A 14546-nucleotide genomic window follows, 5' to 3' on the forward strand; every position below is an offset into this window, starting at 1 on the left:
AATGATTGGTTGCAATTTGTTAGCTTACATGATATTTGTTGCTTCCAAGGAACATGGGCTGTTAAAGGAATATGCACCAACAGGTTCTTGGGGTTTGATACATTGGCCACCCAGTCTAGGAAGGGACGCCCATCGGTGGTATTTCAAAATGGATCTCGGGTAGGTTAAACTGCAAAGTAGAGCACATAGATGTGCCACCCTCAATAGCTTCTGCTGACATTCAGCATGTGAGACTTAGGCCAGGGGAAAATAATGGGGGGGGTTGATGTTTTGAATGTCTATATTTCCCCAGGCTGGTTCTCGGAGGAAAGAGTGCTCTGCTTATAATGGAAGAATCAGATGGGGAAAGGCAGATGATAAAACAACAAGGGGGAATGAAAGAGGTAGAAATGTGATGCTGATTTGTTGAGATTTTAACACTCTATTCTGTGATGCCATCAATTATAGCAAAACCTTGATGGAAGATCACAGTATGGGAATCCCTGAGACAGCTATGAGTCACTTTAAGTCCACAAAAAAGGCTGAGGTCTTTACTGATCTTTTGTTGAACAACGGTCTCCCCTTCATCAATGGGTGCTCCAATCAGATGGTGCTGCTAAGGCAACCTTCGATAATGGTAGATCCTCCTCAGTGAATTATGTTATTGTCAATGTGGAAGCCTGGAGTCCATCCTTGATATGGCTGTAGTCAATAGAGTGGAGAGTGATCACAACCCACTTGCCCTCAAAATAAGGACGAATGCTTTGGGGCTAGGAAATACAACAGGGCGGACCCCAGGGTTCTATGAGATGGCGATCGTCCCATCCAATTGTAGGAGGAGAATAAGGTGGGATGGTGAGAAGTAACTGCAGGGACTTGGGCAACTTGAATCTATAATAGATAACTATGGACAACCTATTATAGATGCTCTGACCAATGATAGCCCCTTGATATTAGCTGCCATATGACACAATGATAGGGGCCCTGTGGTCTAAACCTGTAGCATCTATGTTACCTGGTAATAGCAGGAGAGGGCAGTCTGGGTGTAAAGGCTAGTTTGACAAGGAGTGTTCAAGGGCAAAAAGAGATGTTTCACTTTCCCTAATACAGCACCATGATAGCTGCATCAGCAAAGAGAAATTTAGAGTGTACTGAAGAGAATTTAAGTGCCTACAGGCAACAAAGAAACAGCTGTACCAAAATGCACTATGATTTGAACTCTGAGAAGCCGCAGCTGACAATAATTCTAAAAAATTCTAGGAATTGGTAGCTAGATTGGGGAAGGGAACAGCGAATGCTGTGGGAACCTGAATAGGCCCAATTGTCTGGGTCCACCATTTTAGCACACCTTGTATTATTACTGTGGCCGATTCCCTGATTTCCAAACAGATGCACAATGCTCTCTCCACCACTCCTAGCTCAATAGGAATTCTATTCCCGGAAGTACTTAAAGCACTGGAAACAATGAAGAGGCACAATGCTCCCGGCCCTGATTTGGTGCCAGTTGGCCTTTATCGTGAGGCACCTTAGTACTTAGCAGACTCTTTACTAAGGTGTTTAATGCTGCCCTTGAGGGGAACACAGCATTGCAGTTCTGGCACTTTGCCATTATTGTCCCGATCTATAAGAAGGGCTATCAAGGCTGTCCCACTAATTATCAGCCGATCTCCCTTCTGGACGGAGCCAGGAAGGTTCTAGGGAAAGTTTTGCTCAAATCGCCTCCAGGGGTTGGCCGATGCCCAGGGTGTGATAACAGAAGTGCAAGCTGGCTTTCGGTCTCGGGTGGGAACCATAGATTAGATCATCGGACTTTACCTGATTTTATGTAAATTCACAGTAATCAGGAGGTCCTCACTGTATTTGGTTTTTATAGACTTGAAAGCTGCCTTTGATTCAGCAGACAAGGGCAAATTATGGAGGTCATTGATGGACTTAGGGGTTGATGCAAACTGTGCATTGTTGGAAGGAGACTTTGAAACACTGTATACAGTATAATACACACTTGGGGCTGATTGATCAAGCAATGACAAAATATATGGTGCTCTCAGGGACATAATTAAAAACAGGTTAACTACAATGAAGATTTCTTATATTCTGTGATAATTAGCTCTGTTTATGCTACTAAAGCTGTAAGGTATACTCATACACAGACCTGGATTCATAACTGATAGTTCACCATCATATTGCATTGGAAAGCCAAACTATTAAGCAGGTATTAATGCTATTACTATGTAAGGCTCTCATGGAGACCCTATATAGTTTATTTCCATTTCTGAATCTCATAACACAGTAACAGTTAAAAACAAAAAGAGTTGCCCACTGTTGTGATGTCATTAAACCCTTCCAAGCCAGGCTGACAGGCCTCCCTGAGAACCTGCAGCACAGTGCTGCCTGTCTGCTTTGAATGAAAGCAGAAAGCACAGCTGCAGGAGGAGGAAGGAAGGCATGGATTGTGGTGTGGGTTGGTCAAGAATGGCAGGTAAGTGTGTTTTAACCTTTGGAACAGGGATAAATAGCTCCCCTACACGTCTCTGTCACTGCAAAGCAAATGAAAGCAGGGGCAGATAATAATGTGGACCATATGTGACATAAAATTATAAATGGATAAAAAGTGAATTAAGGTGTTGTTTTTGCCTAAGGGTTCTAAGTGACATCCTCTCGCTATTTGATGTAACTCAGAACCCATTGGTGAAAAATATCCTGATATTTCACTGTTTCTCATCTATGAGTCAATATGTTTGTGATACAGGTTGGTTGCACAAGTTCATGATATGATTGAAAAAACCTCCAAACTATTTATGTATAGAGGAGGAATGTATCTGCAGACATTGTGCAGCAAGTAATGACATGTACACTTCAGTGGACCACTCTAATAGGAAAATCATGTGTAATATGTAGTAGTAGATGGTACAATGCAACTCTGAAAAAAGTAGAATTGAGAAATTAGAATTTAATATAGCCTACTGTAGTGGACTACACTGGCCATTAGTAACCCACTTCAGTGTTTAGACAAAAGACAAAGGAGAAGGCCTATAACAAAGGGGTGAGTCTATAATATATATATATATATATATATATATATATATATATATATATATATATAATAACTAGAGTAAATGCATACACTTTTTTCTTGAGAGCACCACATGATTATTGCTATAACCAACAAAAACTACTAGTTTAGCCTCTAACCTTAGGTTCCATTACTCACCGCTAAGTATTTCAAAGCCCCGTCACGGGTAGTAAGTGTAATGTAAATGCAATTACAAACATCCTTTAAGATCTCTTAAACAACTGCAAAGTTTAACCACCCCTAATGGAAGAAAACACATTTTCAGAGGGGATCACATACAAAAAGACAAGAAGAAAATGCAGTGCTAATGAGATTTTAACTAATGCAATGCCTATGCATTTTTCAAAGCAAACAAAATACAATCATGAGAGAAGAAGTGAATAAGCGATTAACAATTGGTCCTACTCAATTCAAGGATGCCTCACAGCCCTCTGGTGCTTCTGGGGCAAATAAGCCTCTCAGCAGTTGTGCTCACCAATTCAATAAAGCAGTAATAAAAAGGGTTGTTGTTCACAAGGGGTTCCTAAGCAGTGTTTCCCCGACTGAACAGACAACTAATATAATTAGATGATCAGAGCAATCCCATACTCAGCCAGCCTGCCAAACTATGCAAAGTTCTTATCGCCCAATGCCACATAACTTGAACGGTCCAGATGACTATTTATATACCAAAAATATACTTCATAGTATAAAAACAAACATGCTCTAAAAGTGATGCATCAGGGCCACAAAAACTCTGCTTTGTTCTATACCATTTACATATGAATGGGTGCTCCAAAGTGGGTATCAGTTCCTCCCATGAAGCAGATGTGCCCAGAGACACTCCTCAATGAGTGCCTGTCCAGAGGCCATGGTGTGTTGTAACCTCTCAGTCCCATCCGGAAGGTTTTCCTTAACAGCACAGCAAAATAAAAATAAACGTTTGCCTACCTATAGGAGAACATATAGCTCTGTACATGAAATGGGTATTTCAAAATAACCATCTTACATACATGATTGGTCCAATAAAATTATCTATTCATCCTAAGTAAAACAACACTTCTACTTCAACTTCAACACTAATTAAAACCCATTAGCTATCAGTATTTCCAACCATGAGAGTGTTTTCATCTATTGACGGTACATATACATTCATAAAATACAATGAAAGAAGAAGTGGTGCTATTTATTTATGAGGATCAGTTACATTTAATTATAGCTTTTATTGGATATATGAAGAAAGCATAATATTTTCATGACATGAGTGAGATGAAAACATCTCTCACTATATTTTTCAAAGACATAATATTGCAATTCAAATTACATATATGTGGTTTGTTACGCTATTTGTATTGCAGTGGAGCAAATATTTAAACAAAAGTCAATGTATGTTTTTTCAGATCATAAAAAAAACATATTCTGCCGAATATTTTCATGTTAGATGGCTCAGAATACGTCTTCGAAATTCAGGCATTAGGCTGTTTTCATTGCTCGTAATGGTTTAGCAATGCTTGTTTTACTGAATGTGCGTTCATGGTACATCACACTGTAAACGAAAAAACTTTTTTTCCTGTTGGTAATGGCTCTCAATTAAATGGCCTATGTATTTGCACAGTGGATGCATAACCTGCCTCAATACAGCGTTCTCTGAAATCCCTACTGCATAATTTACACAGTGCACATAACAAACGTTTAAAATCTTTATGGGCGCACTGAAAGACATCTATTTTCAAATATACAAGGTCGATTGTAGTGTAATTAATTGGTAAATATTAGAAACAGGTATGCTGGCTTGGAGAAGCAATATTAAGAGTTATAGAACTATGTGCTTACAAATTTATCCATCTATTAAGTTGGAAGTTATGATGTTTGCGCTGTTGGCATCCAAAGCAATTACTTTAGTTATGCGTCATTTGGGCCCATATTTATACTTTTTGACGCTAAACTGCGCTAACGCAGTTTAGCGTCAAAAAGTTTTGCGCCGGCTAACGCCATTCTGAAGCGCCATGCGGGCGCCGTATTTATTGAATGGCGTTAGCCGGCGCAAGCAGACCGGCGCTGCCTGGTGTGCGCGAGAAAAACCACGTACACCAGGCAGCGCCGGCGTAGGGGGAAAATGGCGCATGGGCGTCTTAAAATGGGGCAAGTCAGGTTACGTCGAAAAAATCATCGTAACCCGACTTGCGCCATTTATTTTCGACGCCCATCCCCCATCAACATGACTCCTATCATTGTAAAGATAGGAGTCATGCCCCCTTGCCCAATGGCCATGCCCAGGGGACTTCTGTCCCCTGGGCATGGTCATTGGGCATAGTGGCATGTAGGGGGGCACAAATCAGGCCCCCCTATGCCACAAAAAAAAAAAAAAAAAACTTACCTGAACTTACCTTAATGTCCATGGGATGGGTCCCTCCGTCCTTGGGTGTCCTCCTGGGGTGGGCAAGGGTGGCAGGGGGGGTCCCTGGGGGCAGGGGAGGGCACTCTGGGCTCATTTTGAGCCCACTTGTCCCTTAACGCCATGCCTGACCCAGGCGTTAAAAAGCGGCGCAAATGCGCCGTTTTTAGCCACGCCCACTCCCGGGCGTCTCTTTTGCCCGGGAGTATAAATACCACGTAAAGGCCTGGGAGTCATTTTTTAGACGGGAACGCCTCCCTTGCATATCATTAACGCAAGGAAGGGGTTCACGCTAAAAAATGACGCACATTCCGGGAACTTTGGCGCTATACGCCTCTAACGCCATAGTATAAATATGGCGTTAGTTGGCGTTAGTTTAGCGTCGAATTTGCGTCGAAAAAAACGACGCAAATTCGGCGCAAACGGAGTATAAATACGGCCCTTGATGTTTTATATATGTGTAACATTCTGGAGTGATGTAACACATGTCCTACCATGATGAACGAACATTTCTCCCCGAAGTGTTGCTATAAACGCTTCCAAAATCGTTGCACCTATAATTTTTACAGCATAACCAGCATTATGGTTTCACACCTCTTTGCACTAAAAAGCAACTAAAATTTCATGGGTATGCTGGCTTGAAGAAGCAATATTAAGAGTTATAGAACTATGTGCTTAAAAATGAATCCATCTATTAAGTTGGAAGTTATGATGTTTGCGCTGTTGGCATCCAAAGCAATTACTTTAGTTATGCGTCATTTGATGTTTTATATATGTGTAACATTCTGGAATGATGTAACACATGTCCTACCATGATGAATGAACATTTCTCCCTGAAATGTTGCTATAACCGCTTCCAAAATCGTTGCACCTATAATTTTTACTGGCATAATTAGCATTATGGTTTCACACCTCTTTGCACTAAAAAGCAACTACAATTTCATGGGAAGAAGACGTTTAATATTATTGGGAATTTTATTTATTTATTCTTAAATTTGTAACAAACATCGTACACATAATCAATTATAATTTTATCCTAAATTGCCTTTCCACAAACATGTAAAATCAAAGCATAATTCACGAAGGTGGTTGCACCCTTCTCGGGATCATGCTAAGATTTGCAATAAACTGACAACGATGCCAAAATAGGTGTGGGGATACTGTGGAAAGATTTTGAGAAACTCGTCACGATTAGGTGTAGGGACTTCTCCAATCACTGATCAGGGCCACCTCTTCCCAATATGCTAAGAATACACCTGGATCTGGGAAAAACATCTTAAGGAATAGAGACTCCTGACTGACTGCTGGAGCTAAAAGATTGAAGGACTCAAGACTCCTTCTCGTACCTTTTGCTTTTGGAATATAACAGCTCTCCAAAGGTCAAGTGCCTGGTATCATGTTATGTGCTAAACAAAAAACATAAAACAGATGCGAAGAAGACCCAGAGACAACTGAGGTCCAGACACTGACAGGGGAGAGGGACCTGGTGTCTAGAAACCTGCCTCAATGAGCCAAGGGCTGAAGGAGTTATCAGGAAGAACATTTCAAGCACATCATAAATACATGATTGGCCTTTTTTTCCATGTATGAAGTACCAAGAAAAGATGCTGAGTCTTCTCCTTCGAAGGCACACCCTAGGCAAACAAGAATACCAGATTTGCCCTGCTTGGAGCTTTTTGTTGTGCTGGAAACTGGTTGAACAGGATCTCACAGTAAAGGAATAGGGCTTCAGAAGTGCTTCCAGAACCGAACTGCTGGTGTATTTCAAGAATGGAAAAAGTGTCTATGACTAAAGGCAAAGCCATGGACTGGGCAAATTGGCAAATCTATCCCAGAGGAGACATTACCTTGATGGCTAAGTAAATCTGGTTTGCCTCACTCACAACTTATGCCACCAAAACCAATGGATTCAGTGGGAGGTTGAATATGATCAATCCTCCTTTGATGGGCACTTGCCAGTTTAAACCTATGGGCTTGCTCTTCTGAAAGACTAGGAGGTCAACAACATAGAATAGCTCCTTTAGTGAAATCCTTGACATATGTGTCCTGCTTGGCTTACCCACTACCTACTCCATTACCTCCAATGCCTCATCCAATGCAAACTGATATTTTACATTTTAGCTCTGTATTTTCTAGATGCTTTTCCATAGGAAAAATGTAAAAATCATCTATCTGGTTCAATTTCTCTGATTTTTAACATTTTGGTGTCTTTACCTTTTTCCCGATTTTTCAAAGCTGTTTTGAGATTTTTTGTGTGTTTTTTTTTACTTACAAATTGATGGTATGGCTATAGACCTATACCAAACATAGCAATGGAGGTCTGGCCTCTGCACTTCTTTTAGGTTTCCACAATATGTTCCATAAAATGGACTTTCTAAGTTTTCTCTTATCATTTCATGTGGATGAAAGTTCTTTTTTGCTTCCCTCACACATGATCATGACTATGGGGAATGTTAACCTGCTCTCTTGAGTGTTATTACATTGTGAGAATTTCCAAGCTTATTTGCATTCTAAAGCCTGCTAAACTTACTATGCTCTGTGTGCTCTGTGCTAAATGCCATGCTCTTTACTTTAAATGGAGTCCCTGCCATTGCACGCCTGCTCTGACAGGACTAGATAATTTGATACTGAAGGACAGGATGAAAATTTGAAATTTTCAGGGATTATCTCTTCTGCTTGGAATGGATTTGTAAATTCATATAAACAACTCCTATTAATTGTGAACATCAATGTTATGATTGTAGAAATCTGCAGGATGACTAGCCAGATTCTCATGAAAAATGCTTATGTACTTTTCTGAGAAAATCCTTTAAAGTTACTGGAAGTCCTTAATTTCAGAAGTAACTCTTTTCCCCGGAGGAGACTACGTATGTTGCTGTTTGTCTCAGAGTGTTTTTTGTGGGATGTTGGTAGCCAGTCAGAAAATTTCAGATGACTTAATATTCATAAATTAGTTGAACATGTAAGAATATTTAGAGGGAAAAGTTACTAATTTTTTTTTTTTTTTAATCCAATGTCAAAAATGCATGTGCCCTCAAAAGCTAGAGCTGACACTCATTGTTTGCTCAATATTTGAGGAGGGGAAGGATAGTTAACGAAATCTGTGCTGCGCCTGTGGTAAAAATATTGGTGGTTTGCCAACACCTGCCATCTTGAACCATCTTGCTGGAAAGGAGTTGAATGAGAATTGTAAATTTTAAGCCTGAACTAGGCTAATGAGGGCAGTGTTTACTGTGGGATGTGTTTTTATGCAGGGGGCAATTTCTCCTGGACATTGTGATGCGCAAATGGCTGTTAGAATCAAATGTGACATTTTTATCAGTGTTGGACTTCCACTCAGCTGGTGTATTCAAGTGGACTGGAATTAATTGAAAGTTATAATTTGGCCCTTTCTGAGCTCTGCCCAGGTGTGGCCACGACCTCAACTATTTGCCTTAAAGGACAATCACTGGAGACCTGTTCTGGAGACTAGCAAAGATGTAGTAAATAAATAAAGTTCTGACTGTGTTTTTGAGGGTGCTGCAGCACCCTACCCCCCCATACACACACACACATCTTCTAGTGCTCATGGGCCATACTGAGGATTTATTTAATTCTAAAATTGCCAAACATGGAAGGTAGTATTCTTCCTTAGAGGAAAACACCACAAGTTTTAATACACCAGGAAGAGGGGGTGCCTACACTTATTCAACTCTAGGGAAGACAAGTAGACACATTTCCATGATGTTCTCTATTGCATTCGTTTTTAAGGAAATACTTTTTTATTCAGTTTTTTCATTTGTGATTTTTCATTATGGTTTATTTTCTCTTGTTTTTAATTTTACGTTTCTACTGCTAAATGTCATTGATGACATTCTCCTTTTTTTCCATAATTTTCCTGCAACGGTTTTAATAATCGTTTTTATTTTTTGCTGGTTACATTTTATGTTTGTTTTTGGTGTTTTCCTCTATTATGAATGCATTTCATTTCAATCGAGAAAGTGGTTTGATTTATTTTTACTGCAAGGGTATTTGACCAAACATATTAAACAATATCCTGGCTGCTCCTATACTCCCGTGTTTTCTCACTGAATACCAAGAACCCTTACACCTGCTTGTCTAGACATGAGACAATGTAGAACATAATTTCTTGTTGTTTGAATTAAACTGACACTACTTTTTCATTTCTGCCTTGAAGTAAAGTGGTAGGTGGAAACGCACCTTTAATTCCATAGCTCTCCCGAGTGCTGTGATTCTTGATAACAGTGTAATACACAGATGTCACGCTCCAAATTTGGATAATAATCCCTCTCTTATATATATGTTCTGTGTGGACAGACATTGCTTTGTTTCAGAAACTAACTTAATCACTAACAAAAGGAAAGGAGGCATTTATATATATATTTTCAGATTTTCTGAACATTAGTAAAACTACTGTTTCTTAAAGAACCTCCTTCCTTCTCATTGGTGACTCATGAGACTATCTACCTATCTATAGATATATAATGTTCTTGTACATTGAGTCTAAATGTAGGATGCTGAGTGTATTTTCAATTCAGAAATGCGCTGTATACCCATAGGTCTTTAAAGAAGAGTGTACACCCTTATCCGAATGTAGGAGCAAGCTCTAATGACACTAATAGGAAAATTAAATATTGTGTGTGTGCTATCTGACACTTAGAGAATGCATATTGGTTCTGGCCTCAGGATATATATGATATTTAATGCACCCTAAATCCCTTTCCCTAATGTGCAGCTCAGTGACCTATCTCTTTCAGCAAATTAACCATCGAAAATTACTCTACGGGAGTGAAAGTTTCACAAATGATACTCGCGTTACTGAGTTTATGTCATTTACTGGAAAGGAAATATCGTAAATATAACAATACCTTGCCACTGCACACAATGACTGAATTAGAAGAGCAAGGTGAATTCTCCCATAGCAAGGAATATGAGCGCTATATTAACACGCTTTTGAAAATAACTTGGAAAGTAGGAAAGTGCAGTGATCTATAAATTAAGACAAGGATACATTGAAGCAATCACTGCTTATATAAATGCAGTGCGGAGGCATACTAATTTGGGCTACTAGGCCTCAAGACAATCAGGGAAATACAAACAAACATTTTCGAGTCTCTCTGAACTGAGCCATGTAGGTGTTTGATGAAAATACCTAAGGGGTGCACGTCTGCCTTTCAAAACTAGAAGTGTAGAACGTGCACCACTGCACTAATGAAAGTTGATGTCAAAACAGGAATTCATCTTGGAATAAATTTAAATCTGAGACTTCAAGAAAACCCTACTGATAGTGTATGATGTTGAGTTAATTAGACATCTACTTGGTTCATTTTAGAGTCGCAATGCGTGCCTCCTTCATAGAGGCAGTCAGTTGTCACTGATAATGTGTCTAAAACATTCAGCTAACAGGAAAAATGAAGCACTGTATACTAAGCACAGCCATCTATTATGTCAAAGGGTCAATGTGAGCAAATGAGAAATGTCTTGTGTCATGAACTGGGCAAGAGAAACCTACGCAGCTACTTTTAAGGAGTTCTAATCGATTATTGAACAACATGATGAACATTGCTTCTCAACTGTGCACTGTTTGGAGTTCTGTGGGTTCTCTGACAGCACGCAATTTTATTTAAGAAGGCGAGTATGTGCATTCGAAAATAGATTGAATTGTTTCTCTAACAGCATGGTGTTTAATAATGAACAATAATGTGGAAGCCAAAAATGTCCTCTGCTTCACAATCCACACACCTTGTTAGAAATATATATATATATTTCTAACAAGGTGTGTGAATGTAAATATTATATACACACATAGGCCGAGACTGAAGTAAATCCTTCACGGTTCTGGTTGAAAATTCATAAAACTGATATAACAAAAAGAGAATATCCATACCAACTAAGAAAAATAAATGCACCCTGTTATGTGTAATGAAGTAACAATCTTCAGTCATCAAACTGTATGACTTACACTACTGAAATGGGGATATAAAGCCAGTTGTCTGAAGCTCCATCATTTAACATCGATAATGCTGAGATCCATATCTGAACATAAACACATTGCAATTACGTAGAAATCATCCTGGGTGCCCTGCATCTGACTAATCTAGAAATATCAATCCCACTAATGAACAGACAGCTTCTTGAAGTGTTTACAAAAGCTAATCCAATATGAAGGTGTTAGTCATTGCCATAGAGTATGAATATATATAAAATATGTTTATAGGTTGGGTTGTCTAGTTATTTGTTCAACTTATTCAATAACGTCTTTAGCAAAACATCATTTCCCAAGAAATGATTACAAATGCAGTTGATCGGACTGGCGGAATTACCATAATTAGGTTCCCCAATGAACCATATATTTGTCCCACTTTCCTAATCACAAGTGGCCATCACATTAACAATAATCACTTACTCATTCATTAGCCACCCACCTGTCTATTGAAAGAAGAATCGTGCATTTACGTACACAATTATAGACTACCTGTTGATGTTTGTGTTAACAAGCGTACAATGCTGTGCTATAAAACTATCACAAGCAAAAACATGGGAAACCTGGCCACCAGGTTTGATATTGCCAGATTGACCACTGTTCATATTTAATGCTCAGATTATATTCACTGAGTTAGCAATAAGGAGAAAAGTATAGCGTAAATGACACTATAAATGTCTAAGGACACGGAGACCCATATAACATAAGCATGGAAATGCTACACAAAAGCACAAGTTGAATTGTTATCTACTGATCCACACTCTCAGTGGGACAATGATGATCTAAAATGTATACAGTAGAGAGTAACCAAGTGTTACCAAGAATAATGTGGTATGATACTGGAGAACAATCCAATCGTTGTTAATAAGATTGAATTGTGTGATCAGAGGTTGCAGTACAAAATTGCTGAAGGACTTTTAAGAGTCTCAGATTACAAATATGGATTTGAAGAGAAATTAGGACTCTTTTGATCCGTGTCTGTTTCATTTCCCTACTAGTTCTAGAAACATACATTTCTAGCAGTTAGGAAATACTGATTGCTACACTTATTCGATAACATTATAGTTATGTGACATAAACCCTAGAAAATAATATTTTAAAATGACACTTAGGAATTTCACAATTCTGTTAAATGATTCTAATGTAATAATAGCCCTATTCTCAAATTCTGTTTTAAACAAACAATCTTCACAAATATGTTTCAAAGACACCTAATAAAAAACTCCACACTTTCTTTGAAATATAATGCATATTAAAAGAAGCTTCCTATAATCTCAACAAATGCGGGTGCTACTACGGCTTTTCAGGCAAATTCTCTTCAAAATTATCTTGTATTGTTGTACTTTCCAGTATTTTACATTTTAAACGTTTGATGTTTGTATATGCTATATGTCTCGTGTAAAAGGTACACACAAAAACAGCTAAAACATCCATTAGCATGTGCATGCCTGGTTACAAATGATTGAGGTACTGTGTAAATACTGTAAATTGCTCAAAAAGATAGCAAGTTACTTTTTGTTTACACTATTAGTAGATCAGTGTCATGCTATGCTTAAGCCAAAATACAAGGAACAACAGAATGCTTGTACTAAGAGGGGGTCATAAAACAGTCAATGTTTTTTTCTGGCCAACTACTTTTACACTAAATCTTCAGTTTGAGCTGTGAATGAGGTACCATTTAGTCATAGTGCTAAAATCCCCATTGTTAGGAAATTACAAAATGTCCAGTCCTGCTTTCTTAATATTTAAGATGCAGGAGTCATTGTTGCCTCTGTGTACATTTCTGCAAATGCAGGGATGAGGGCTTGATAGAGACAAAAGGCCAACATACTTGCATTTGTGTCAACTGAAACCCAATGTTACTCTTTTAAAGCAGCCTATACCACCTAAAGGGATAGGGGCTAATTTCAACATTTAAAGATGGCGTCCAGTAAATGCCTTTAGAGGTAGCATTTAGGTCCGTCCTCTGGAGAGCTATATGCTGTCCTCACTGCTGACAGCCTCTGTTCAGAAGATGCATGCTGTCCTTGAGGACAGCTTACAATTTGTGAATGTCTTACCATCCATTTTGGGGAAACCCTATTAGATCAATACATTGAGACCACAGACTTGACAAGGAGATTTAGAAAAACACCTCTGACTCACTGTGTGCTTTTGTACATTGTGACTGTCATGTCTGCAGGTGCAAAATGTATCATTTTATGAACTGCAGGCTTTACAACCACAAATATTCTTGTTCTTCAGACCCTAAGGGATTAGACTAAACAGTTAGCTTCACTTGGTTTTCTAGAAACATGGCCTAGACCAGTAAGTCCATATGCAGATTTCTTGGGTATTTGATTTTCACAACTGTGCTAGCATTCTGTGTAAAGTAAACCAAACTTTGAAATTGAAGTGTTAACACAAGCACAAAAGTTCATGTGGCACAAAATAATGTCTTTGGAACTGTGCATACCCAAAGGGGTAGTAAGGCCAGGATATAGGTAAAGATACAAGTCCTGGGACATTTCAGCAAAATCAGAAAACTGCAAAGAGCAAACTTGTTCTAATATAAAATATAAACTTTCGATCTTCCTGCAAGGAGATTTTTCTAAACAGTTTCAATCCAACGATATCCTATGTGAGAATTTATACTGACAAAGAGCCACTCAAAAGTATGTTATGTGCATAGATTAGACAATGACTCCACTCATATTGTTTGACTGCAATATAATAGTATTTTTTACAGGTGGTACAAAAAATTTCTGCAATTTCACTGCTGATGTTTATCCCCTCCAAAAGTTCAAACTACGTGTGAGAAGGCTGCAGGGCATGCACGACTAACTTTTCCAAAGTAAACTTGATACAATTATGGAAACAATAACTTTAAAGCCTGTAGCCCTCTGCAGCCAAGACTGGCTTCCATTCTCCCCTTTTGTGGCTTCACAGCAATTATCTGTATTGATGAAGATAGACGTGCACAACGGTAAGCAGCAAAATCAAAAGAGATGGAAAAAGGCATTTGGAAGGAGAAAGTGAGAGGAAGGAAAAAAAGAGAAAAATATATTACAAAAGGCACAATGGTGTTCAAATAATTTCAAACCATTCATTTCCAAACAGCAAACTAATATAAAATGAAGCATTTATGCTGATGTGTG

At 38.7% G+C, this 14546-nt stretch overlaps 1 protein-coding gene across 5 annotated transcripts in view; it reads right to left on the bottom strand.

Annotated features, from left to right (window-relative positions):
- Nucleotides 1-14546, bottom strand: part of NCAM2 (neural cell adhesion molecule 2) — a 1466086-nt gene that overhangs the window by 106454 nt on the left and 1345086 nt on the right. For 2 of the 5 annotated variants that reach the window (XM_069204095.1, XM_069204097.1), the window contains one exon: nt 9249-14344. The exons of the other annotated variants lie outside the window; for them this stretch is intronic. In XM_069204095.1, coding sequence (XP_069060196.1) covers nt 14229-14344 — 116 coding nt within the window. In that variant the 3' untranslated portion in view covers nt 9249-14228. Of the gene's footprint in view, nt 1-9248; nt 14345-14546 lie in introns of those variants that run through there. 5 annotated transcript variants of the gene reach the window in all.

This window comes from Pleurodeles waltl, chromosome 8 (assembly GCF_031143425.1).
Source record: "Pleurodeles waltl isolate 20211129_DDA chromosome 8, aPleWal1.hap1.20221129, whole genome shotgun sequence".
Taxonomy (NCBI): Eukaryota; Metazoa; Chordata; class Amphibia; order Caudata; family Salamandridae; genus Pleurodeles; species Pleurodeles waltl.